Raw genomic sequence first — 26141 nt, 5'->3', positions numbered from 1 at the left:
GTTTGATGAACACGAGGAGGAAGTTAAACATCTGCCTTGGCTCGCACAGTCACCAGACTTATATATAATTGAATAGTTATGGTCTATTTCAGAGCGTTCAATATGGAATCGATATCCTCCACCGGCATCTCTCCCAGAACTTTCACAATATCTACAGAAAGAATGGTACAATATTCCTCTAAACACTATTCAACACTTGTACGAATCGATTCCTAGGTTAATGCAAGCTATATTACATGCCAAAGGTAGTCCTACATCATACTAATAAAGGATTCTTTATAAATCTAAGGTGTTTCCATTATTTTGATAACCACCTGTAACAAGATTGGCCGAATTCTTAAACTACACTCCCTTCGATTTTTCCATATACTTACACAGATTGATTCGTTTTATGTTTAGTTTCGTCTTGAAAGGAAGAAAATGGAGTATGGTTTTGAAGCTTTCCCATTGACTAATCAGATCTAAATATGATATAAATTTACAGTAATGATAGCAAGATAACATACCAGATTTTATGTATCTAACTTATTCTATTCCCAATTTGTCGCGTGTATATCACATGGACAGGAAACACGCGAAAAAAAATTGATTCATATCTGCAATTTTGATATAAAAATCACATATTGAAATTTATCTCTCATGTCCAAAACATTTTCAAATTATAAGAATAGAGAAAACTAAAAGCAGTTAACCAGTTAACAAATTTGAGCCGAAATAAGTTAATTAATGAATCAATTCTGAATAATCTTTTAGAAATTTTTAAATAGTCTTTTAGAAATTCGTGTTTATATAAAATTAAATTGCCTGATGTCAGACTCAAGACCGGAGGCTCTAGGATCGAAACTCTATTCCATTGAAAAACTACCAAGGTCAGTTTCAGAGGGTCAAGAGTTTCTTAAATCCATCAAAACAAAGTCTCCTCTCGATGGTGTGGTGCGAAAGTTTGGAGAGGAAGGTATCCCCTTCATCCGAAGATTAAACTAAAGAAGTCTTTATAAAAAAATAACTTGCATTGTTTTAAAATAAGACGTTAATTTATTAAAACTTTAGAACAGAAGTACTGCCTTCTTCTGTAATATTACAAAATTTTATTTGAAAATGGATTCAAAAAGGAAAAAAAAAAAAAAAAAAATGCATAACATTTAATATTGCACTCATTCTAAAAGATAAAAAAAAGATAAAGCAAATTCGAACCCGTAATTTGAAACATGATAGCTGGTTAATGCTTTAAACTCGAACCGTCTATTGTTATTAGTTTTTAAAATTTACTGTTTACTTTATTACATAACAGTGATGACATGAACACACACACACTCAAAAATGTTAATACAGTCGCAATGTTATAAATGCAGGGATTTATAAACACAATTACTAAAACAATATTGTGTAAAATATTTATTAATATATATATATATATATATTTAAAAGTATTTAAACTTAACGAGTCACATGTATGGAAATAAAATTAATATCATTAAAAGGTTTTTTTTAAATTTTAAAATGACGTAATAATAGCTACTAAGTGACATTATGTTTTGAAATTATTAAAAAAAAATTTGAAATTTCTATTAATTTATTATTAAAATTTTTGAAAAAATCTTTTTTAATGATCATTTATTAAACAAAAAGTAATTATTTGAAACCTTCGCTAGGCTCAGCGTTTTAATCTGTAGAGCGTTTTGAATGATTTTTACATCACACATATCGCATGATGTAATTTACACAAGCCTATAAATATCATCTTTAATAAAAACTATAAATATCATCATTAAAAAAACATTTATCATTTCATTAATTGGAAACTTTGCATTAAAAACAAGGCACACTTTTCTATAAAAAATTAGGAAATGAAAGAAATTAAAAGTAAATTAAAAAATTTGTGTCTAAGTTATTTATAAGTATAAAAAAAACACTTTCTTTTTTATAATTACTGCAACCTATGTAATGCAGTATAAATTTATACTCTTGTGCATAGTAACAATGAAATAAAGTATATGTTATTTTCAATTCAAAATGAATTAAAAATTTTAAATTCTTATCGTATAAAATTCACTATAGGATGAAATACCTTTGTTGATATAAACATATATTGCAGCATTTATTGATTTTCTGTAGAAAGTTCTAATATATTGGAGCTCTCTTTAACTGTTGCGCCCTCTATAGAATTTTATATTCAATAAAACACGTTCTTTCCTTCATTTTCGAATATATTCCTTTCAATAACAAACCCTTTTTTGATATTTGCGGAATGAAGTACCTTTACAAAAATATCAGAAAGTATTGCGCTTCCCGTAAATATTTAGGAAAAAGTAAATAAATTATTATGTATTGTTTCAAAAACAAGTATTTCCACTCTTGAAATTTCGAAAAAATTTCAAACTTTCTGAATTCTTTAGCTTTTTAATCTCCCTGTCTACATTTTTATTATTATTTTTATTTTAATGTGTGTTCTCCGTTTTTCAATTGAAAAGTGAAACTGAAAACAAAAGTTTTCCATCTCTTTTTCTTTTGATTTATCGCAGGCTCGATCCAGCAGCATCTTCGATGGGCGGAGTTTGGTCTTCAGCCAATGGATGCGGTTGACGTGCAATCGGCGTGTGTTGGGTGACAGCTCGAACAGAAAGCGTGCTGGATCAACATGGCTACGCTCGTCAATGGATTTGTTGATCCTGTGTCCAGACAATTGAGCGTGGGGCAAGACAATGGAGATCAGCATCTCAGCAAAGATCATGATGCAATCAAGCTCTTCATCGGCCAGATCCCTCGGAATCTGGAAGAAAAGGAACTGAAACCGCTTTTCGAAAACTTCGGCAAGATCTACGAACTCACTGTTCTCAAAGATAAATACACTGGGATGCACAAAGGTAACAATGAATCATGCATTTTCTCCGTACAGTTTTTCCTCTTCCTTGTATTTGTTTTTGCTGACTTCGTAAGAGTCCATCTGATCATGTCATAATGTTTGTTTGCAAACGAAAAATCCCGAGTGTATGACTCACGAGTCGATTCCATTGTCCAGTTTCTGCATCTGCCATAGCGTCTGGCACAGCTGTTTTACTTTTCTTTCATCTATTTAAAATGTGACTATTTATTATTATTATTATTAAGCTTTGTGTTTTCATTTGGATAGTTATGAGTTTTATATAAAAAAAGCTTAAAAGTGCCTGATAGACATAATTAAGTGTTTATGTTAACGAGCATTTTCTTATTTTATTGATAGAAACGAAACAAAAAACATTTTGTTCGTTTCAGTGTGATGTTTTTAATTTTTACTGTATATTAGTTTATAGTAAGTTTATTTATAGTTAAATGCAACTTCCTGTGTTTTTCTTTGAGCTTTGCTTATTTTTGCTTTGTGTGGTGTTCCCCCATTGATAGCTCGATATTGTGTAAACATGATTGGCTAATGATATGCTCGTTTTTTCTTTCTACTAACATTTCATCGATCAGCATTTTCATTTCTTTAATTGCAACTTTTTAAAAAGTTTTTATTGATACATATATATTATCATGAGTTTCGTCACTATTGAAATCTCATTCAACAAATGTGCATATTATGTACCGATTCTATCACAATTTTATCTATGTTTACATATACTTTTTTTTTTTTTTGTTCTTAATTCAAATATTATAAATTATTTTTACACGCATGTGTAGATTTGTATAAATGATTTTTGCAATTGCTTATAGTTTTCTCATTCGTTCATGTAAAGTTTTTACAAGTTGATGTTGCAAAAAATTTCATTGTTTTATTATTGAATTATTATCTCATTTACATTATGAATCATTACTGATTAAGCAGTTTTTAAAGTTTGTTAGTTTTTTTTATCCTGAATTTTTTAAAAATAATTTTGATTACCATGTATGGAACTTTCATCTATTCATCTGAAAACCAATAATGAATATATACTTCAGTAGTAAATAATATAAGCTTTTATCCTTTATTTGATTATTACCTAATTAACTGCTTTATTAATAAGGCATAAAACAATTAAAATTCTGAAATATACATGAATGCAATATTTATTACTGAATGTTTTATATTATAAAACCTTTATGAAAAGGTATCATAAGATATAAAGATAAAGGAAATAAATTACATGTAGGCATTACATTACAACAATTACATTCAACGTATATTGTATGTTGAAAATAAAATTATTTTCAACATACAATATTGCATTTTCAACAAACATTATTGCTTAGTTGGAAATATGTATTTTACATACACAGTATCATTTCATTGTTTGTGAATATATTTTATTATAATGATAGTGCCATTTGAGATAATATGGTAAACGGTCCTTTACAAGCAAAAATAATTAATCATTTAGAAAATAAATAATATTATCTAAAAGACATTAAAACTTATCTTAAAAGGATTGGTCAATTAACTGTAATGTATTAAATGGAAACTAAAGATTTTTGAAACTGAAGTCATTTAAATTTTAATTCCTATGATTAAAAATATTTTAAATCATTTTTGCATTTTGTGTTCAGTCATTACTCTTCAATGACATTTTTCCTCAAACTTAAATTTTATCTTGGAATTCCACTTTTCTGGTGAGAGAAGAACCATTAGATATATGGTAAGTGCAACAACCCTAAAGTTTGCTTGAAATTACAAACTTTGTGCCATAAAATGCAGTCTGTACATGTATTTTGCACTATTATTGAGTTGCAACATGTATTTTATTACTGCATATTGTTGAGCTATTACAAAAATGCCTGAAACTAAATTTTGACTCCATACTTATGTGACTGAACAATAACAGAAATGTAACAGTACATTCATTTTTCTTTTCTTTACTAAAAATTTATTTGTAGTTCCAATTTTAAGCACACAGTGAATTTATGTTTCTAGCAAAACACTGAAAATAGTTACAATAAATTAAGAAATAAAATTCCAGAGTATTGTTTTTAACTTGAAAGTAATTTATATTATGGGTATAACCAGTATTTATCATATTCTTCTGAAGTTCAAGTTACATAAATTGCCTTTCTTTGCTGTCACTATCAAAAGAAAAAATATTCATAAGTGACAGAAAAAAAAAATTCTTGGATATTTTATTTATCCCTGTTTTACTTTCTCGCATGAAAAAAAAAATTAATAAATTTGCATATTTTAGACCTCCCTGAGGGGAGCGTTTTTGAAACTATACCCTTCTACGTGTGTAAACCTGATAACTAGAAACACAACAAGTTGGATAGATAAAATTTGGTATGCTGCCTTTACACAAAAGTTGAAAATGTCTATCAAATTTTAGACAAATTATATCTGCAGGATCTACCATTCATCTGCATGTAAACATAATAATCAAAAAGCTAGATAAAGGAAATTTAGTGCATGGTTTTATCATTAAAATTTATCTACATTAAAAAATACAATTAATCAAGATTTTGACCATCTATTGATTTGTATATTTGTGTAGCAAAATGCTATGGTGAATCAAATATGATATAGTCACTAAGATATCCGAATTGCATTCTCGATTTTCTTTTCAATATTATGAAGCACAAAATTTGACATGTTCTTTTATATATGAGAAACTCAAAGGGGAGGTGCAACAGAACTGTTTGCTTTAATTTTTAGGAATTTGATATCTCATCTACTATCTTCATAATAATATTATCATAATAAAGCAATATAGTTTGATTTTTTGAATATCTAAATCCTCCCATTCCTTAAAATTTTGAATTAAAATTAAAATCTCTTTTCCAGGATGTGCTTTTCTTACTTACTGTGCAAGAGAAAGTGCCATCAAAGCACAAAATGCTCTTCATGAACAGAAAACACTACCAGGGGTGAGTTTTTAAGATAAAATTTGTTTTCCCTTCCTTTTACATTCTAAACAGCATATTAAATTTTCTATGAGGAAGAATATTTTTTTAACCTGTAAACAACTATTTATAAGGCCCATCATGCTCTCAACAAGTGTAACTGAGTGATTAAAATGCAATCCAATAAAAATTAAAAGATATCTTCTGGATCCACATCAGTGGGGATAAATAGTGAAACTTGACCCACTTAGTTTTAAAAAAAAAATCAATTAGTTCACCTTTAAAAAAAAAATATCTTAAAATAACAATAATTAAGTAACAACTAGCAAAATTAAAAAAAAAAAAAAAAAAAAAAAACATATTTTATTCATAGATGTTTTTATAATGATTTATTATATTTTCATAGTTACTAATAAAAAGTGTAGGCAGTGAGTCTAGAAACAGTGTTAACTGTATAAATTTTAATTAAACATAATGAATAAAAGTGAACACATAAATTGCACAGTTTCAATAAGTTATATAGATTGTAGAAATCATTAGTAGCATCTAGTGACATAAAAGTAGAGTATATTTTAAGTTTAAAACAATATCCAGACCAGAAGGATTCAAAATGATAGATTTTAAAAAAGTAAAATTCAAATAATAGCATAATGTGTACCAATATTTTGGGCATGGATGATGAATTAGTTTTATTATAAGGTGATGGTTCCTAATCTTTATTGGTCTATTTTTCTAGACAAAAAGATTAAACTTGATCATAGTCATTTGGATTAACTGTATCCTAAAATAGCATGTGCTAATATAATTTCACTTAAATACTAGTCAACTAATAAAATAGTAGAATAAATTTTATAAGACAAGATTAAAATATTTAGGAATGTTCATTATATTCTAAAAGGGTGACACTTAAATATACAAGTAGATGACTAAGTTATAGTTATAAATACAAATTGTTCAAACCATTTTAAGAAGAAAAAAAATCTTTCTAACAAAAATATAAAGATTTTTTTAATTGCTGAAAATTGTGTTATTTTTATATTACATTTATTGTGTGCATATCATTTTTCAATTGAAAACATATGATATAACAATGTGTTTCCGTATTTTGCTAGGATCTCTTGAAATTAGAACTGTATTTTAATCGATAGCAGAGTCTACACATTCTGAAATTGAAATTATTGTTGCATGGGATTTATTTACAAAATAGTTATTGCATGCATATATATATATATTAGCATAATGCAGCAGACATGGCAGTGAGCATTAGTAATTCAAAAAAGAAATGCTATAATGGTAAATGAGAATTTTTATTTTGTCAGTGTAGAAATTTCTGTCTTGTATTGGTAAAGAAACTGTCACTGGGAACTTGAAGATATTTTAAAAATTATTTCATGTCTTGATTTATGAATAATGAATTTGCATGGATGACTGCTTTTTACCTGCTGCATCTTCATAATGTTTCTAATTTGAGGTCGTTTTAATTGAGTTTTTAGAGTTTTTTTATTCAGAACTATTGCTTGCTGCTTTTGCTGTTGTGATTTTCCAAATGAATATTGGAAAAAGTTTATTATTTGATTTTATCCCTCCATACTGTATTTATTGTGATTTAATCTACTAAATAAAATACATTTAATGGTAAAAAGATAAACTGCAATAAAATTCTTGAAAAAATATTGTTTTTATGTAACCAATAAGATTTATACTGCGTCTTTTTTTTTAATATTAATTTGATAACATTTGTATAGATAAAAATTATCAGATATTCTATAGAATTCAACACAGAATTAGAGTTTACATTTATATTAATGATATATCTATCTATCTTTATAGCCTATTTAACAGTATAGTAGAGTACACTTTTGTTCTATGAAAAAAGAGGCACTCAAATTACGTCATCCTATATTAAAATTTTATATTAGGACCCTTTTATTTGCTGTACAATGTATCCATCCTTCGATGTCCTTTCTCATTATATACCTATGCATATTCTTTCTATTTTTCAGATGTCACGTCCCATTCAAGTCAAACCAGCTGATAGTGAAAACAAAGGAGGTATTTATTTTGTCTTCAAATATTATTTATTAAAATATTGAAAAATATCATTTTTATTTTATAAGATACAGATATTTTTATATCATGTCTTTTTGATTTTCTATGCAATATCAGAAATAGCAGTTTTCAACTTTTTTGTTGATAATATTATTTATAGCTAATTTGTTTCATTATCTCTTTTATCTGTGAAGACCGTAAACTCTTTGTGGGTATGTTAAGCAAACAACAAACAGATGAAGATGTGCTAAAGTTATTTCAGCCATTTGGAACCATTGAAGAATGCACAATCTTAAGAGGACCAGATGGCCAAAGCAAAGGTTTCTCATATGTTCATTTCTTTTTTTAAAATAGAGTATCTTTACTATGTTGTAATCTAGATTGCTTTTAGCCATACTTTTATCTCATTTAGGATATTGTATTACTTTTTAATAAAAGGCATATAATTTTCAGTAAACTTTGTATTCTGAGATATTTTCTTATTAAAATATTTATCTAAATATATCTTCTTAATCTGCTTATAAAAAATTCTTTCAAAATATCAAACATAGTATTAAAAACAATTTTTATTTAATCTATTATATTTTACAAATTATTTTTTCAAGCTTTTATAATTATTATTCAAGTTTTATGTAGAAAATGGGATTTCATTGCTTTTTTATAAATAACTTATTTTTAATTCATATTTTTTTCTTGGAACTGAAATTATGATTTAGATGTGATCCATGGGAGGGCATTAAACAATTTTAGGATCGTAAAATCTTTCGTTATTTTCTCCTTTTTGCAGATTTTCCAGTATTGATCCCTGGTTGATAGTTGCATGCATTTGTTCTAATTGTAGTTATCATATGTATAATTGATGAAATATATATGTATATATTTTGCAACTGTGATTGTTTTTTTTTCTTTGTTAACTTTTCCCCGAAATTATGCAAAATTAAATATTTTTTATTTGCCATTTTTGAATAATCTTATAAATTTATCCAAATATTATTTGAAGCAAATTTGAATCTGTACCTACATTTTTCACTTTCCTTGTTAATTTTTCTATAACTGTTTTATTTGTTGTTTAACAGTCTTTAATGTTTTATTTTTCATTACATTTATAACTTATTTTGTTATATTTTATAAAACTCAATAAAATTTCTTTTACAGGTTGTGCTTTTGTTAAATTTGAAAATCCTTCTGATGCCCATTCTGCCATCCGAGCCCTGCATGGAAGTCAGACAATGCAAGTATGTTTTTTTCATTGATTTTGGTGAAGGCTTCTTAAATTTTTTGTTGCCCCCTCCCCTCCTCCTCCAAAGTGAAGCCATTGAAACATTTTTAGGGTCACAAAATCTTTCATTATGTCTCTTTTTTTGCAGACAAGTGTGATCCCTAGTGTTGATTCCTCAGGTTGATAATTGCATGCATTTGTTCAACTTATGGAATAAGCATATTTCATTATTATCAATATTTTCATTGCATTCTGAAAGTTTCTTGAGTATCTTTGGCTGTTAAAAGGAATTTTTATTTATTTATTCTAAATTGATGAAATCATTTTACTTTTTTCATCATTATCAAGTTTTGAAAACTGTTTATCAGAACTTTTCCATTTCATTATGCTTTTGTGTAAAAAGTTGTTATCAATAAGTTTAGTTCAGATGATTTTTACCTCTTGTATACTAGGGTGCTTCATCTAGTCTAGTCGTAAAATTTGCGGATACCGAGAAGGAGCGTCAGATGAGAAAGATGCAGCAGTTGTCTGGAAATGTCAATCTCCTCAGTCCCTTTACCTTTAGCCACTTAGGTCTCTATGGAGCATATACGCAGGTTGGTACAATGTCAAAAAAGAAGAAAAAAAAGGAAGTATTGAGAAGAATTTAATTATGTTTAACTTTTTTAGTTTTTAAATGCTATTTATAACTATGATGAATGTAATATAACTATGATGAATCTAACATATGTGTGTAAAGACATATTTTTTAAGCAGTTTCATGGCTCAATAGAGCAGATACTTTTGAATTTTTAAACTTTGATTTATTCCATCCAGGAGGCGTATTATATACAAAAAGCGCTGATGAAATTGATGTCCGTTCACATCGAGATATAAGTGCAAAAGAACTATAGAGACCAAAATTTTTTCCTCAATGATTTTATACTATAAGATTTTAATAGGGATTTCTTTGACACGTGTCAGTTTAGGAAAGGGAAATATAGGTATCTTTAAAAAAAATTTGCTAAGCATGGCAGATTTTTATCCCTTTAGCCAGAGCTTGAGAACCTTGCTGATTAAAGTTGTTAATAAAAAAGGTGGAATTTGATTAGGAAATAAGAGAATATTTTAAAATGAAGTTAATAGGGATTAAATTAAGACAAAAATTAGAAATTTAATTAAGTTTGAATTAGATTTAAAAATATCATTACACATATATATAATAGAGGGAGAGAGAGAATTAATACATTATAGTCATACACTAAAAGATGTTTCTTTTAATGTATGATTATAAAATATTTATATTATTGTTCCTTTCCTTTATAAAAAATATATTGTCTCAAATAAATAGAAAAAGGTTTGATAAAATAAGGTTTAGATATAATAAAAAGGTTTAAAAAAATAAGGTTTGATAAAATAAGGTTTACATATAATTTGTTATCCATAACGACTCAAGCTGACAGTTATGTAGAAAGCTATTAGTGACTCTATCAACATTTGCTGCTTTTGATTTCTAAGGTTATGGGAGCTCCATACAATTAATAAATATTTTAAATATAGAATTTCATTGCAGAGAAAAAAAATTGACGGCAAGTTTTTTCCAGACTAATTCTTTTTAATTTTTATCAATTGTTTTTGTATTAGAATTGAAAAGTAATAATTTAATTGGGTATAATTATCGAGCACATAGCTTTTTCTTTATTTTCAGTTCATTGGTCAATGGCCATAGTAACATTACAAATTAAATTGAAATATTCAAAGTCCTTCTTTGTATGAGATTTCAAATTCTTTTAGATTTATATTAAAAGTAATAATTTATTTTTCCTCTATAATTAATTTTAGAATAAAACGAGATTATTTATTTTATGAAACCATTTTCCACTTCAGTAAAAATTTGGATCATAATATATTTTAGTAAGTATTATTACAAATTAAATGTTAATAATTATTAATAATTAATTTGTCATTAGTCATCTTCTGTAATTGCAATTAATAATTATTATTAAAGATTTTACTGTTATGTTTATTAGTGGCTATGGTTTAACAAGCAATTTTATTTTATTCAATTTCTTAGTCAAATGTTTTATTTAAGATTTTATAAAAAAACCTTTTACATTTATACTTTAAAAAATATATTATAGATATAATTTATATTTTAATTTATTATAGATACTGAATCAGCAGGCTTTAGCTGTTGCCCATCAGGGCTATGTCAGTTCCCTATCTCCTCCTCTTGGTCAACTACAGCTGCCTCCCATCAGTCCTGCCTCTAGCCCAACCCTTCCACCCAGTCAGTGTGAGTAATTTTAGTTATGTTATTGTTCATAATCATATATTTCATTGTCATCAGTAATTCACTTAAAATTTTGTTTCTAGCTTGCACACCCACTGGATTATATGGATCCAATGTAACTGATAAAATGGGTAAGTTTTAATGCTACATTATTTTGAAATTAAACTGGGTTTGTTAAATCAGAGCTTCTTAAACTGCATGTCAATAATGAAATAATGTATATTTTCACAGTGTCCTTGAAATTTCTGAATATTTATAAATGGTAATTATTGAAAAACTGTTTTATTGAGAAGCATTTCAATAAAAGTTGCTACATTGCTATTTCAAGTCAAGTTTGTTCATTTTATCATTAATTAATTCTTCCTTTTATTATTAGGATTTTAAAAAAAAATCAAAATTTGGTTGATATACTAAAAAATTATATCAGATGTTTTTTTTTATTAATTTTTATAAGTGCAGTGGCATGAAAATCTTTCCTTATCAAAAGGATCATGATTGGAGAAAGTTTTAAAAGCCCTCCTTTATACTAGTGTAGACATTTAATTTATTTATCTTTATAGTAACTTAATCAGTTTAACACCCTTCTGATTTGCATTTTGCACTGAAAATTGACTAAGCTTTTATTATAATTGGTATTCATGTTCTCCTGCTTGGTAACTTGGAAACATGATTGGATTTGTGTAGGCAAAGGGCTAATTATAAGGTTATGTTAATTATATGAAAACAAGGTAATTTTGTTACTGAACATAGGTAATGAAACATAATGAGAAGAACCTTATAGTAGTTCTTTAGTGAATTAAATTAAAAGATCAAGATATATCAGATAAAATGTATAGCCAAAATTAAGGAATGCAAATGTATAATCTTACAACAAGCCAATAACAGAAATAGGCGTTACAACAACCCACTTATAGAAATAGGTATTACAGATCATATGCAATATAACATGTGGTGTGTAGGGCCCAGATTAATAACAAATTTGTGGAGTAATCTCTATTTCTATTAACATTAAAAATAAAAGTATATATTTTGGTGCTCTATTAGCCAAGCCATTTGATTTAGAGCAACCAAACTGTATTGCTCCTAAAACTTTTTCTTTTGTGTGTGTGTGAAATTTTTATTAAAATTTTTAATCAAACTGAAGCAAAATTTTGGCATTTTTTTTTCATGGTTACTTCAAAAAATATTATAGTGCAAGAAATACTTTTACACCATTTAAAAATTTGTCTTTATAATGATACCAATTTAATAGTTGTGCTTTTATTTTAAAAAAAAAAATTGGAAATATTTGGAATATATTTTTTTTTTATCTAATCTTTCACAAAGTATTTCATTGCTGCCCTGAAATTCAAACCATTTTCATTACTTTATCATGTGTGTTTCTTCCAAAGAAAGGAAGATTATTTTATATCTATGTAGTTGCAAAATGGGGGAGGGATGAAGTTACAGTTATATGAAAATTTGATGCTAAATGAACCAGATACTTGCATTTTAATAGTGCTCCGATGTCTAAGACTAGTTTCCATTTGGAAGATTCATGTATACAATAAACAAAACATATGTAAGATGAATAAAATAGCATAGATTAAATGTCCAACAATATGATAATTAAAAGTAGTTTGCTGAAGAATCATATTTAAAAGAAATTATAAAAAAGAATTAAAATTAAAAGTTCATAGTAAAAGAAATCATACTTAAAAGATTTCATTGAAATTATATACAACATCTTTGAGGAACTGAATGGCAACATCCATTTGGCTAATTTTTAGTCTCCAAGAACTTAATATTGTAAGTATAAAAAAAATGTGTTTTGCATGTTGTTTTTCAAGAAACTGTAATATACATTTTATCTGGTGTATCATTTTTCTGTACTTAATTCACTGAGCCATCTGCAGAAACCACCTTCAAGCTTTTAATCCCATATTTAGTAAAAATGACTCATTTGTGACTACCTGTTCTTTTGGAAACCCTGTAGAAATAATCTAGGATTCAATACTTATTAAATACGTATCAACTGCAATAAGGCATCAAATATATATTTTGATGGATTAAGTGGTGTAAAATGAAAAACAATTGACTAAAAAAACAATTTGAATAATAATTCAGCTTAGAATGGATACATTTTACCAGTGAGAAGAAAACTTTATATAATTATGCTGAAACTTGTTTCAAGTTATAATTTAAAATTGTATGTTCAGAAAATTGGTATTATTTTCAAGCTTTAATACTTTCTCGCATTGTTGACCACAAGGCTCATTATTTCTAATAAAGTAACTTGATAATTTGGATTTGTTATTACATTTAAAATATTTTCTCTTAACTGATGGGGTAATAAACAAAGATAGAATCTAAGTTCAATATAATACAAGTTTATTTCTTGAATTAATATATTGCATATAATATTGAATTAATATAATCAAAAAATTGTTATATATAAATTTAATTGTTAATCATTATGTAAGATTATATATCTTATATAGTATGGTGCCAGAGGCAGGTTAATCTTTGTAGAAGCAGTATTTGGATAGAGCAAATGTTTGAATATCATTTCCAAAACCATATATTTTTTATAGATTTTATTTTAATTCTAACCGAAGAAGTTTTTATTTGTCAAACTAAAATAACTAATCATCGAATTGCAGATTACCTTTATAAAATTGTTGGGGTTTTTTATGCATAAAATTTTTTATTTAAAAGTAATTTTACACTGTTGTTGTTATTGTTGTCTGCAATAGGATTAGATCTGTGTAAAACAGCTTTGGCCACATCAATAACCTCAGTAGAGTAGAGGAGTTGATGCGGTGAATCGAGATGGATCTTGAAGAGCTTTGCCAAAATGCTGGGCAATCAAAGATATGGTCGGGGAAGAGTTCAGTATCAATGCAGTGAGGACAACTTCTGTAGCTTCGATGGCCATCGGAAGATATTTTCATTTCCCTGAAGTGTTTAGTCCTCAATCTAGTAATGGTTGTGGAGATAGTACGATCACAATTTAGGCAGGGATGGAGTGCTTCTGCAAAGAAGCAGAAAGTAGTCTGCGGCTGGCTATTGCATCAGCATCAGTCAGGGTCAGGCTGTAAGAAAGTTGAGGGTTTTCTCGGACCACCTTGGCCAGGATATCAGCCTTCTCATTACCCTTGATATCAACTTGTGCCGGAATCCATTGAAGAATGCAGGTTCTTTGAGCATTAAGACTAGACAATAATATTACACTACTCATGGAAGAGGGGGGTTGCCAGAGCCTCTGGGGAGGTTGGACTTCTGTCGGTTGGTCTGTGGAAGGTATTTTATTTCCCTTCTACCACCCAAAGGAAAAACCAATGGAGGCATTCCCCAATCCGTCACCTGGGGACGCGCCCTCTAGAGGTTATAGGCTCCCCCGAGAGAATTTTACACTAAATATTGCAAAAAAATAATAAAAAAATCACAAGCTTTTTGAAAGATTTTGGATATTTAAATACAAAATTGTTCACTTGTGTAATCACCTCAACTGAAAAAAAAATGTGAAGATTCCTAAGCATAATTTTTCAAAATGTGAAAGATATCTGATTTTAATTGGAATATCTTCAAATGTATGTTCTTTGTAAGTTGAATGAAAGTACAAATTTAGATTACTCAAAAAACAGTGCTAAAATAGCTCAGTGCTCTCCTTTCCCACCTAGAAAAATTGCAGGGTTCCTAGGCATTTGCCTGCTTTTTAAATTTGATTATTTTGTCCTGCATGGAGTATTAGCAATCCTTTTTTTTTCCCTCTAGGCATGACTGCCCCTGCCCTACCTCCTTGCCCTCAATTGCCAAATTTTGCTCTGGGAGATGTACCTTCCCAATCAGATATTTATGCCAATGATATATCTAGTCTGTCAAGTAAGTGTATTTGTCTGAATTAGACTTGCACCTCACATTTAAAATTTTTGCAGCTTTAAATCAGTTTTCTAATAGTATTTTTTTTTTTTTTTTAAAATTAGAAGCCCATTTTTTCCCCTGCTTAAAATCTGAGTACAGTATTACCCCACTTTTACGCTTTTCAATTGATCAGGGTATTAATGATGTAAATCAAACGAAACCATTTATACAGGTAAAAAAGCCTAGGAAAAAATCAGTACATGTTCCATAAATGCACATTGTTAATAACAGTATACATTGTGTTCTTATTCCTTTTATATACATCACATAAACATCCAATACAAAGGAATTACTGGCACTTCTCCATTTTTTTAGTTCTGCTTATTTACCTTCTAGAAGAAGGGTAGAGATAGATAAATGCTACAAATGTTCTTTCTTTCTATGAAAATTAAAGTTTTAATAATTGGTATCAGATTTACAGTAATAAATTACTTTTTATCCAATACAGACTTCTGCTTCTATCTCTTATTTCTAATATCTTCTATTTGTCTTTCAAGTTCATGAAGATAATCAAAATTCTTTATATTCTTCTTCACAGATGATGTCATGTTAGTTGAAAAGTTTCTTTTTAGGCTTCATCATCTGTGAAGAAGAGTGAAAAGGCTTCTGCCTGCTTCTCTTATTCCTTCAATTAAATATTACATCATTCTTCATCTAACTATGGCATCGTTTGTGAAAAAAGAATACAGAAACTTCTTCTTTCATAGCTTCTATTTGTCTTTCAAATTCAGGATTATTGAAATTCTTTTCATTGTCCTTTAAAGATGATACATGATTAGTTTAAACAATTTTTTTCACTATTTTTTGTCATGGCATCATCTGTGAAGAAGATTGAAAAGCTTCTTCTTGCATCTCTTAATTCCATCTAGCTTCTATTTGTTTTTCAGATCCATGAATATTATTAAAATTCTATGCATTCTCCTTCACAGATTATATCAAAAATTGTTTAATTTTTTCTGATTGATTATGGCATCATTTTACTTTCTTTCCCATTCAAACTAGTATAACTGGTTACGTTATGAAAATGGAAAGCATAAAATGACATTAATGTAAACTTGAGAGCTCCCATATATTTAGAATAAAAGAAATTTGTAGGGACTTAGAAAAAGTTTTGTAAATGAAATCAGCATGTTAAAGACAAGAACATAGAAGTGGGGTAGTACTATTATGTTAGAAAATAATAAAATATATGCTTATTATAATCATATGCTTGTATGCATCTGATATATTAATCAATAATCATAAGAATGCATTTTTTAAATGTTAATAAGCATCCATTGTTAGGAATACACAGCACTTTTCATTCTGCTGTTTTTACCTTTATAATCTTGGAACATTGCTTTACATTAGATTTTATTTTATTGAATATTTTTTTACTTTTATATATAATACCAAATATTAAAGATTTTTTTTAGAGTTTATTATTTTTACTTTATTGAAAATTTGTTTTTGTATCTATTTGGTTATGATTTGATTAATTTTATTCTGCCATGCCTTAATTAAAAATAAGTTTATTTGTTTGGGACATTGATTTACTATTTTTATATAGATGAAAGGAATTATTGGATTTTTTTTTCCATCTCAGTTTTTGAATAACTTATTGCATATAACACTGTAAATATATGCTTTTAAAGGCTTTTTCATTTTCTGCCATGAATTGAATTTTAATACAATGGATGCTTAAATTCACTTCATCACAACTGTACAAAAATAAAGTTTATTTTAAAATAAAAATTTTACTCTTAAAATTTTTATAACACTGATGTACCAATGAATCATACATGAGATATTAAACCTTTTTGCTTAAATTGTATATTAGTCTACGGGTCCAGAAAATAAGAGCATTTTTTAAATATTAAATCTTTATTTTAGTCACATTTTAGGAAAGTTTTATGAAACTTAAAGAAACAAAGCAAAGCAACCAGCTCAATGCATGTCTGCATAATATGAAGTATACAACAGAAAAAGGAAGTACTATAACAAGATTCATTAACCAAAATTGAAAATGCTGAATCTGCATTTTTACAACTATGAAAACAGAAGACTGCATTTGGTAATGCATTGAAAAATAAATCCTATTTTGAGTAATTCCTCAGTTTATATCCTCTAATGGCACAAAGCCCAAATGCACTTAGAATACTTTCTTTTCATTTTGCCTATCTATTAGAAAATAGTAACTATACATCACACACACATAGTAGTAATACATAATTTTTGCCCTTAGGCAATCCTGTATTGTTATTCTATCCCACTGATTATACTGAAGCCCTTGAGAAAGGTAAATAAATCTTTTTATTCCCTGAGACTTGTTTTATGTGTTCAAAACTTATTACCACCTCCTTGCCCTCCTCCAGGCACTCCTCTGGCGAGTACTGAGCAGCCCTACCCTAGTCTTCCCTCAGCCTATCCTTGTGTTTGTGAGTACTTCGATTCTTTTTTTCGCCCCCAATTCGGTGTTGCACCAACACATCAGATGACCATATTTTCTCTTTTAGCCTCATATCCTGCAACCTTTGGCCAGTATGCACCCACCTTATGTCAGTCACCACCCCTCGCTTCTCCTGTGCAGAAAGAGGGTAAGATTATATTTTCATGAACATTAAAATCCAAAATTCTATTTTCGATCTTTGAGCTAATTTAGCCAATTCACATTATGAGACAGTCAGATGAACATTAATTACAAAACTTCACCATTAATTAATTGTTTCATGCTGTGATATTTACATCCTTTTATCTACTAAAACAAAATGTAAGAGATTCCAAAAATTAAATTATCATTGGGCATTTGACCTGCATTGCATCTATGTGAATTGATTCTTTTGCGAGTTTGTCTTTTTGAGGTTAATTAAGGCAAATTCATCACAATTTGATTTAATAAATTTTTAATATTTCATCAAAATAAAAATTCTTCATCCTCGAGGTGCATATGGATTTAAATATTAATAAGATCAGCCTTAAAGGGTGGAGGTCCATTTTGGAAAAATATTAATTAGCCATTCTGGTTTGGTTCAGCAGGGTTTTTTTTCCCCCTTCTTTATGCATTTGCAAAGCTATGATGAACTTTTAAGCTACATACATTAAAAATTTCTTTGGCATATTTATTTTTATGATTCTTAAAAAAATGTGACCAAATTTTTAATTTTTTTTATCATTTTATTTTTAATATAATCTGTGTGAATTCTTTGACTTTTTCTATTAATAGTGTGAAAATGTATTTCAACTTTTAAAAAATCTGAGCAGAATTCAAGATCAAGTTGTTAAGAAAAAAATTGTATGTAATAATTCGCTTTTTTTAAAGATTCCGAGAACTTTGAACTGAACAATATATATATATATATATATATATATATATATATATATATATATATATATATATATATATATATATATATATAATCTTGACAGTTTTAGCTTATTGTATGATATCCAGATCACATGTCCTGCCTGCCTATCCTAGTTACATCATTGAATTGAACTAAGAATGTATTCTCTAATGCAGGGCCTAACTTAGGGTAATCATCCAGTTAGCTAAAATCCAATTGTGTATTAGTTTCATTGTCATGTTTATACATTACATGATTTTAATTTAATAATATCTCAAGCCAGGATTAAAAAAATAAATTGAAGAAGATTGAAGCTTATTTCCATTATTTAAAAAATTAAATCATGAAAAAGTTTTAGATTATTATAGCTAGGTATAAATTGCATTTCTCTTAGTCATTGCACTCTGCTCATTTTTATTCTCATACTTTATGCTTTTTTGTTGAATGAATGATTTTAAAAAAAATGATCTGTTTTTCTGGAAAAAAGAATGAAATAGTTTTGGACTTGGATTAGATCAAAATAAAGCTAAATAATCTGTCTTTAATTTAGACCTGTCTTAAAAAATGATTCTGTGCTGAATATTCCTGTATGAATTACTTTTTATAAATTGAAAATGGAAGTTAATTCATGCAAAGAGTTTAGTGCACCTTTGTGCAAATATACAACACGATATTTTTTTCCCTGATATGTTCAAAGATATAGTTTTCCAAAGCATGTAAGAAATAGTGGCAAATATTAACTGCTTATATTTCAGATTTAGAGCTACTTCTGTCTCTGTTGACATCATATAAAAGAAATTAGCCTGTTGTTTACATCATATAAAATAAACTGTCTGTGTGGTTTTATCTTATTCAGAGCTCTCAACAATGAGCATTTTAGTGTAGAATATATTTGTTTAAAAAATAGCAATTTTTTGTAATTTGAAGGATTGATTATTTTGTAATTTGAAGGATTATTATTATAATTTGAAAAGTTAAAAAAACTCTTTATAAATAAAACTTAAATGCTTTTTTTCTTGTCATATAAAAATCTAAACTACTAAATAAATTTTCTTCATATTTAGCTCTTGACTAGTACTATGAAGTGTAAGAAACAGTTTTAATGAAAGTTTCATAGTCATTAATTAAATAATTGATTTCTTATTAATTAAAAACTGTGTTTTCAATGTGCATGCATAACATTGTAAGAAACCTTAAAACAAATGTCAGCACCATGTTGCTGATTTTGAAATAAAGTTTATTTATATTATAAATTGTTTTAAGGTTTTCTTAGAGATAAAAATTGATTCAAAACTTGATTACTTGCTCCTAACAGTTGATTTAGGTTGGAATTTCCTTTTTGAAAAAGATTCCTTCATATTCCATACTGTAAGCATATATTTAAGTTGGCACTTAAATATGTGCTTACAATAGGAAAATAATAGTACATGTTTAATTAAATATTATATTATTTACTAAGAATTATTAATTTTTTACAGAAAACAAAAATATTTTTTTTGGAATGGGCTATTAAAAATTGGGACAGACTAAGTTAATCTCATTCTCAATAAGATTCTTACTTTTTAGAATGGAAATTATTGCATAGTTGAATTTATTTAATATTTATAGTAATTGGATAAGCAAAGAATCTTTTCGCTTTTTGTTCCTTAAATATAATATAATTGCTTTTATTATTTACATTGCAGATTTCAAAAGCAGGGGTGCAAATATATTTAATTATCTAAAATAAGTACTAAATATTGCCAAAGAAGAACTTATTTATTGTTCTGCATTATCCATACTACTACTTTTTTAAATACAAAATCATTATAATTATTTGCACAATCAATTAAAGAAAACATATGTTGTTTTTTTAAAATTTTATTAATACATTTAAGAAATTGAAACATTTTTTACCTTGAATTTAAATTACATCATAAGAATCTAATATACATATACCCACTGTATATTAAAAATTGCTTTAGTGCCAAAAGGAATATATAAGTAAAATTATTATTATTATTTGTTTTTATGATTTATTATGATTTATAAATTTACCGGTTTTGATTTTGTAAATAGGTTACAAACTTTTATTTATCAAAAAAGTATGTATCTGACTTAATTACAAGCAACTTCAAAATGTTTGTTAGTGAACTTAATTTTATGTCATATGCATCTTTTATTATTACAAGTTTATTTTTATTTTATTTTGCTCTCTTTAAAAATTATCTCTTGATTACTATTGATTATTTATAAATGACTGCTTAGGAATTTTTTAATAACTAATAATTAAAAGATAATGAGTTGTGTCATTTAATTCATTATTGAAGTTTTATGCACTTCAATGTGTATAATTGGAATATAATGTGTTTATTTTAAATTTTATTTTGGTGATTCATACAAGTGATATACAATGTTTTTAAAGAATGCAGTGGAAGGCTTTATCTTGAATTATAATTGTGGCATTGGCATTGCATGCAATTACCACTGTTCAGCCTTTTTAATGGTTTTAAAAATAATAAATGCTGTTTATTTAATGGAATTTTGCTATTTTTATAAGCATTCCTTAAAAAGCCCCCCCCCTTTTTTTTGTTAATGTTAACACTTTATAAATTCAGTTTGAATAACTTTTTTTTAATTCAAATATTGCATTGGGTTGGGTACTATTAATAACTAATTTGTCTGGAATCAAAATGTGTGCAAGTTCAAACCCATTGTTTCCAGGACTGAATTGGAAGTTTTCGATGCGTTTAGGTCCTGATGGATGCAACCTCTTTATCTACCACATCCCCCAAGAATTTGGAGATGTTGAACTGATGCAGATCTTTATGCCATTTGGAAACATTGTCAGCGCCAAAGTTTTTGTTGATAGACTTACCCATCAAAGCAAGTGTTTTGGTAAGTTAAACTTTTCATTTCCAGTGACATTTGACTCATTGCTTCGTAAATTCTATTCTACTTCCCTCCCCATCCCCACAAAAAAAGAATGTTTTGAAACATTGCATCTAAATAGTGATTTTAAAGAATTACGCAGCCAGAGGGTTAACTCATATTCTGAAATGTGTGAAGCTATCTCATGATGGTCTGTCTCTGAACTTATGATAGTGTATAATTTTATGCAAGTAAATAGCCTTAAGGATTTTATCTAGCTATAATTGAACAGTCTTAATAAAATTTGATATGCCTTTTTATTAATAACCCTATTTGACCCTATTTTGAAATTGACCAATAAGGATGTAATTAGTGGATATTTTTAATGTTTTATTTTACAACCAAAGTTGAAATGTTTTTAAAAGGAAAAGTTATGGACAAATTTTAATGGATTGGTATTTTTACAGGTTTTGTGAGCTATGATAACCCTCAGAGTGCTCATGCTGCTATTCAAGCTATGAATGGATTCCAAGTTGGAACAAAAAGACTCAAAGTACAGCTCAAGCGACCCAGGGAATCAGGGCGACCTTATTGAGCTAAAAAGGTAATTTTCTTTTATGCAGATTTTTATCAATTGTGCATTCAACCACTATTTAAATGTGAGGCTTGAAGTAAGCCCAAATTTAGCATCTACTAACAAACCAAATAATAGAATTGTAGCAGAAGAATATTTAATATATTGAGAGAAGTATGTTCTAGTGTGTGTAGTAGTATCTGTGGAAATATAAGCAATAAAGAGGTTTGACTATAGAAAATAAACTAGCTTCTAATCTATTTAAACCATGGGCTAATTAACTTCAGAATTATTTTTCTTTCTCGTGCATATCTCATATAATCCATAAAATCAAGTTTACAAATGCGAAAAATGTTGGATTTTTTTTAAGGCAAATACAGCATTAATTGTGCTTTGACAGTGAATCATAACTAAAAGAAAGCAAACTTGAGAATAAAAATAAATAAAATAAATGCAAGTTCAGGTATTGGTTAGCAAAATGTGTATTCATTATTTACTCATGAAAAAATTAATTTTTTAAAATATAAATTACAGATTCATAATTTAATATATTGACTTCTAGCATTTAAAAAATGATTGATTGTAAGTAAAATTGAAGATAAATTGTCATGAAATTTATATATCATATTCAAATACGATGAAATTATATTTTAAGACAATTTAATTGGTTCTAATAATATGCATCACCAAAATATAATTATTTTTATTCACATTATGCATACAGTTTATAGAAGTATTTTAATTAAATATTTATGCTAGGATTCAGTATTCTAAAATTAAATTTTTGAATATAGGCAGTTTATATGATGTCATAGTCACATGATAGATCGAAGTGCCTTTGCATAAATTGACTGCATTTCCATTAAGTTTTCAGTGCTAAATTCTTTCTTGTGCAGATACTGTGTCATTTAGTTTTTGAATTTTTCAAACACCAGATTATGCTATATGATACAGTGTATGTGCCCTGTCAGCTAGCATCTTGCTCTTTGTTATTTCACTGTGCTTACATTTTGGCAAACTTTTTGATTAAAAAAAGTGTATTATTACTGATCTTTTGTAACTATAATCTTTAAATGTAATGTAAAAGAGAGAGAGATGATGGTTGTTGGAATAAATTTGTAAATTTTCTCAAATTTATTCGAAATAAGTTTGAGTCGTCAAAAATATTGGCTATCAAAATTTCAAGTAAAGATTGCAAAATCTAATATAACTTCAAAAAAGTATTGGTAACAAATACAAATTATTCTATTGTAAATAGAAAGTAATTTTAAATAAATTAAATGGTGTTTAATATCTAATGAAAACCTTGGGAACTTGGATTTAAAATAAGAGCTAAACTTATACTGCGGAAAATATACAGCAATAAAATAGACAATTTTTTAAATGATAAAGGATTTTTTTTTACATTACTAAATGTAATTACAAGATATACTGTGAAATCCAAACATAAATTGATGGAATGCACTTTTACATAAACATAAATTAAATTTATTATTTATTTGTTTTCATTGATTGGTGTTTTTTTATCTTGCAGGTGCCAAAGTGAATCATCCAAAGACCTCCCACCTGTCACTGGAGGAAGTCATATCACCCAGACTATCAGATGGGATTATTTATTGGAGAGCCCTTGTATATATCGTCTTCCTCTCCTTGTGAATACATTGGCGTAATATACACATATATCTTTAGATAAACTTTTATGAATATTATATTGCACTATGTCATTTTGCATATCATACTTGGCAACTAACTCATAAGTCATTGCATGTTTAAATTTTTTATTTTTTTATCAAGAACTTTCATTGGTAAGTTGCTTATTTCTCTTTTCCTTTCTTTCTTTCTTTCTTTTTCTTTTTTTTTTTTTTTTTGCAACTTATTTTTAAAGGAGAGAATTTTAATGTATACCCAGCAAACAAAAAAGCTGGATATTTTAAAATACCAGGGAAAAGAAAGAAATATGTATTTTGTAGAATATTCCTAGAACTATATATCTCTTGTACAAAAAAGTTTTTTATTGTGTCTTTTGTTTTAAATTATTATAGTCATATTACTAAAAAAAAATATTTCTGTACAGAAACATATCTATTGTACTTTTATATGCCATTTAATATTTGAAGTAAATGGTAAGGATATTTTGAAATGTGTCAAAGATTCAGTTAAAACTTTAAGAAGAATAAATTTTAATCAAGTGAATTTTTTAAAAAAAATCTCAGGTAGCTTTGAAAAACAAAATTTTTTAAGACATCCATAATTTAATTGGCCTTTACAAATTGATAATATAAATCATTTTTTTTTGATAAAAGGCTATAAAATTGCATGTACATTATATATACATGCCACCTAATTGTGGAAATCTTATAAATCTTTAAACTAAATTTCATCAAGAATTTTTTTTAATAAATTTTAAATCTTTTTAATGAAGTATGAATAAGAATCCAACGAAAGTTTCTGAAAAGTGTGCCATGTAAATATCTAAAGCTGAATCATCTCTTTTGGATTCATTCCAAAAGAATTACTTTTTGCTTAGTTGACCCATTTGAGTGTCACATACATTTCTGATGCATACATAACTGGCATCCAGTCTATGCAAGCCATAAAGAAGTAGAAGCAAATTGCCATGCCTCTATTATCCTCTTGTGCTAGTCTTTTTGTTTTTGCTCGAAAAGTAATTTTATAAGATTTTAGCGTCCCTTGTAAAACCCTCACTGCAAACTATCTATTTTAATACAAGTAAAGCTGACTCTCTGCTTATGTAGAAAATAGTCAATGAAATATATGAGCTTTGAAAGAGGGTCTTGAAGCAGTCAAAGAATTTTATATTCTTTTTAAGAGATTTACAGCTATCATCCAAGGAATGTCAAGCATTTAACTGTCCTTTTCATGAAATTCCATATTTTTCCAATTCCATGATTATAAACATTTTTTTTTAACTCTTGTAAACAAAAATTCATGTTGAAAGCCAACACTTTTGATAATTAACAAATTGATATTTCAAAAAATATAGTATTCAATATATGTGGGATAGCTGAAATGACTCCAAAAGTCCATGAAGGTGCTATGTTTTCTCTGCATTTCCTTTGTAGATATTGTACTTCTCCAAACGCACATTGCCAGCCCTTAAGAACACTCCTTGTTGTTGAGGATAGATAAAAGTACTTGGATTCATCCTTTTAAAAAGGAATAATAAAATGCTTTAATAAAGCAGATAATTTTTCTTTTTGATACAAATCCAGATAACATATCTTGGTAATCAGACAAAAATAAATGAAAGAAAGATGGACACTTAGCTGTTAGTCAGTTTGCTGGGATAAATTTCCAATGGCAAAAAAGGATTTCTGTGGTTGCGATGAAATCCAATTTATATTGAAAGAATTTTCTGAGCTTAGTAAAATCCAAGAATGTATAGTCCTAACACAATTCAAAGTTTCTAAAGTCTTAGAAAAGTTTTGTACTCTTTGAATTCATACAGTCATTTTTACCTGAAATACAAATCTCAACTTGCTACATACAGGAAATGAAATATTTTCCTCTGTATATATATTATAAATTTTCATAGTGCTCCTCACTATTTTTAATAACATAAAACAAATCTAAAGAAATGTATAAAGGGAATTTTAATTTAAAACTCTGTGTCGTTTTTCTTTTGAAAGTGGCGGCTCATACATCATAACTATGTGGGTGCTATGTAAAATATACTAGGAAGTGTTGCATTTCTATGTAATTTAAATTTTGTTCTTTTAATTAATTTTGAATAAGTTAATTAATAATTTAGTATTTTGAATAGTTTAATATTTTTTAATACAGTAATTTAATTATTAAATTTTGACTTGATGGTAAATTTTTAATTACTAACCAATCATGAAATTTTAATTAAATATTTAAATTCAGACTAAATTTTCTGTGTTATTTTTCCTGCATTTTTACTGTGATTTTTAATGATCACTTAACTGAAGTTGAACAAAAAAAAAATCATAAAATCTAATACATATAATAATAATAGTTTTCATAACACATTCATGTGATAAGTATTATTTTTATATGTATTTATTTCCTTGAAAGAATTTGCTGTATAATATTTTTTTATTATAATTGAATTTTCTATTATTTGAAAATTTTCTTTTGTGGAAAAATTGTGTAACCACGTAAGTGTTCAAATATACTTTTTCCTAT

At 27.3% G+C, this 26141-nt stretch overlaps 1 protein-coding gene across 9 annotated transcripts; it reads left to right on the top strand.

Annotated features, from left to right (window-relative positions):
* Positions 1–2590: 2590 nt before the first annotated feature.
* LOC129971516 (CUGBP Elav-like family member 4) lies at positions 2591–26141 on the top strand. Of its 9 annotated transcripts, none has more exons than XM_056085351.1 (15): positions 2591–2864; positions 5723–5805; positions 7785–7833; positions 8025–8150; positions 8986–9065; positions 9502–9645; positions 11198–11324; positions 11405–11452; positions 15078–15185; positions 17449–17502; positions 17579–17641; positions 17720–17800; positions 21281–21424; positions 21865–22001; positions 23506–26141. In XM_056085351.1, exons 1-14 carry the CDS (start codon positions 2639–2641, stop codon positions 21990–21992), a joined length of 1461 nt encoding a protein of 486 aa, XP_055941326.1. In that variant the 5' UTR covers positions 2591–2638; the 3' UTR covers positions 21993–22001; positions 23506–26141. The 9 variants fall into 9 exon arrangements, with proteins under 9 accessions (XP_055941326.1, XP_055941325.1, XP_055941329.1 ...); XM_056085350.1 differs by having other exon boundaries at positions 21251–21424; XM_056085359.1 differs by lacking the exon at positions 2591–2864 and adding an exon at positions 2983–3080 and having other exon boundaries at positions 21251–21424.

This window comes from Argiope bruennichi, chromosome 6 (assembly GCF_947563725.1).
Source record: "Argiope bruennichi chromosome 6, qqArgBrue1.1, whole genome shotgun sequence".
NCBI classification, from domain to species: domain Eukaryota; kingdom Metazoa; phylum Arthropoda; class Arachnida; order Araneae; family Araneidae; genus Argiope; species Argiope bruennichi.
Note: the sequence above shows the minus strand (reverse complement) of the source record. Positions and strands in the feature narration are given on the sequence as shown.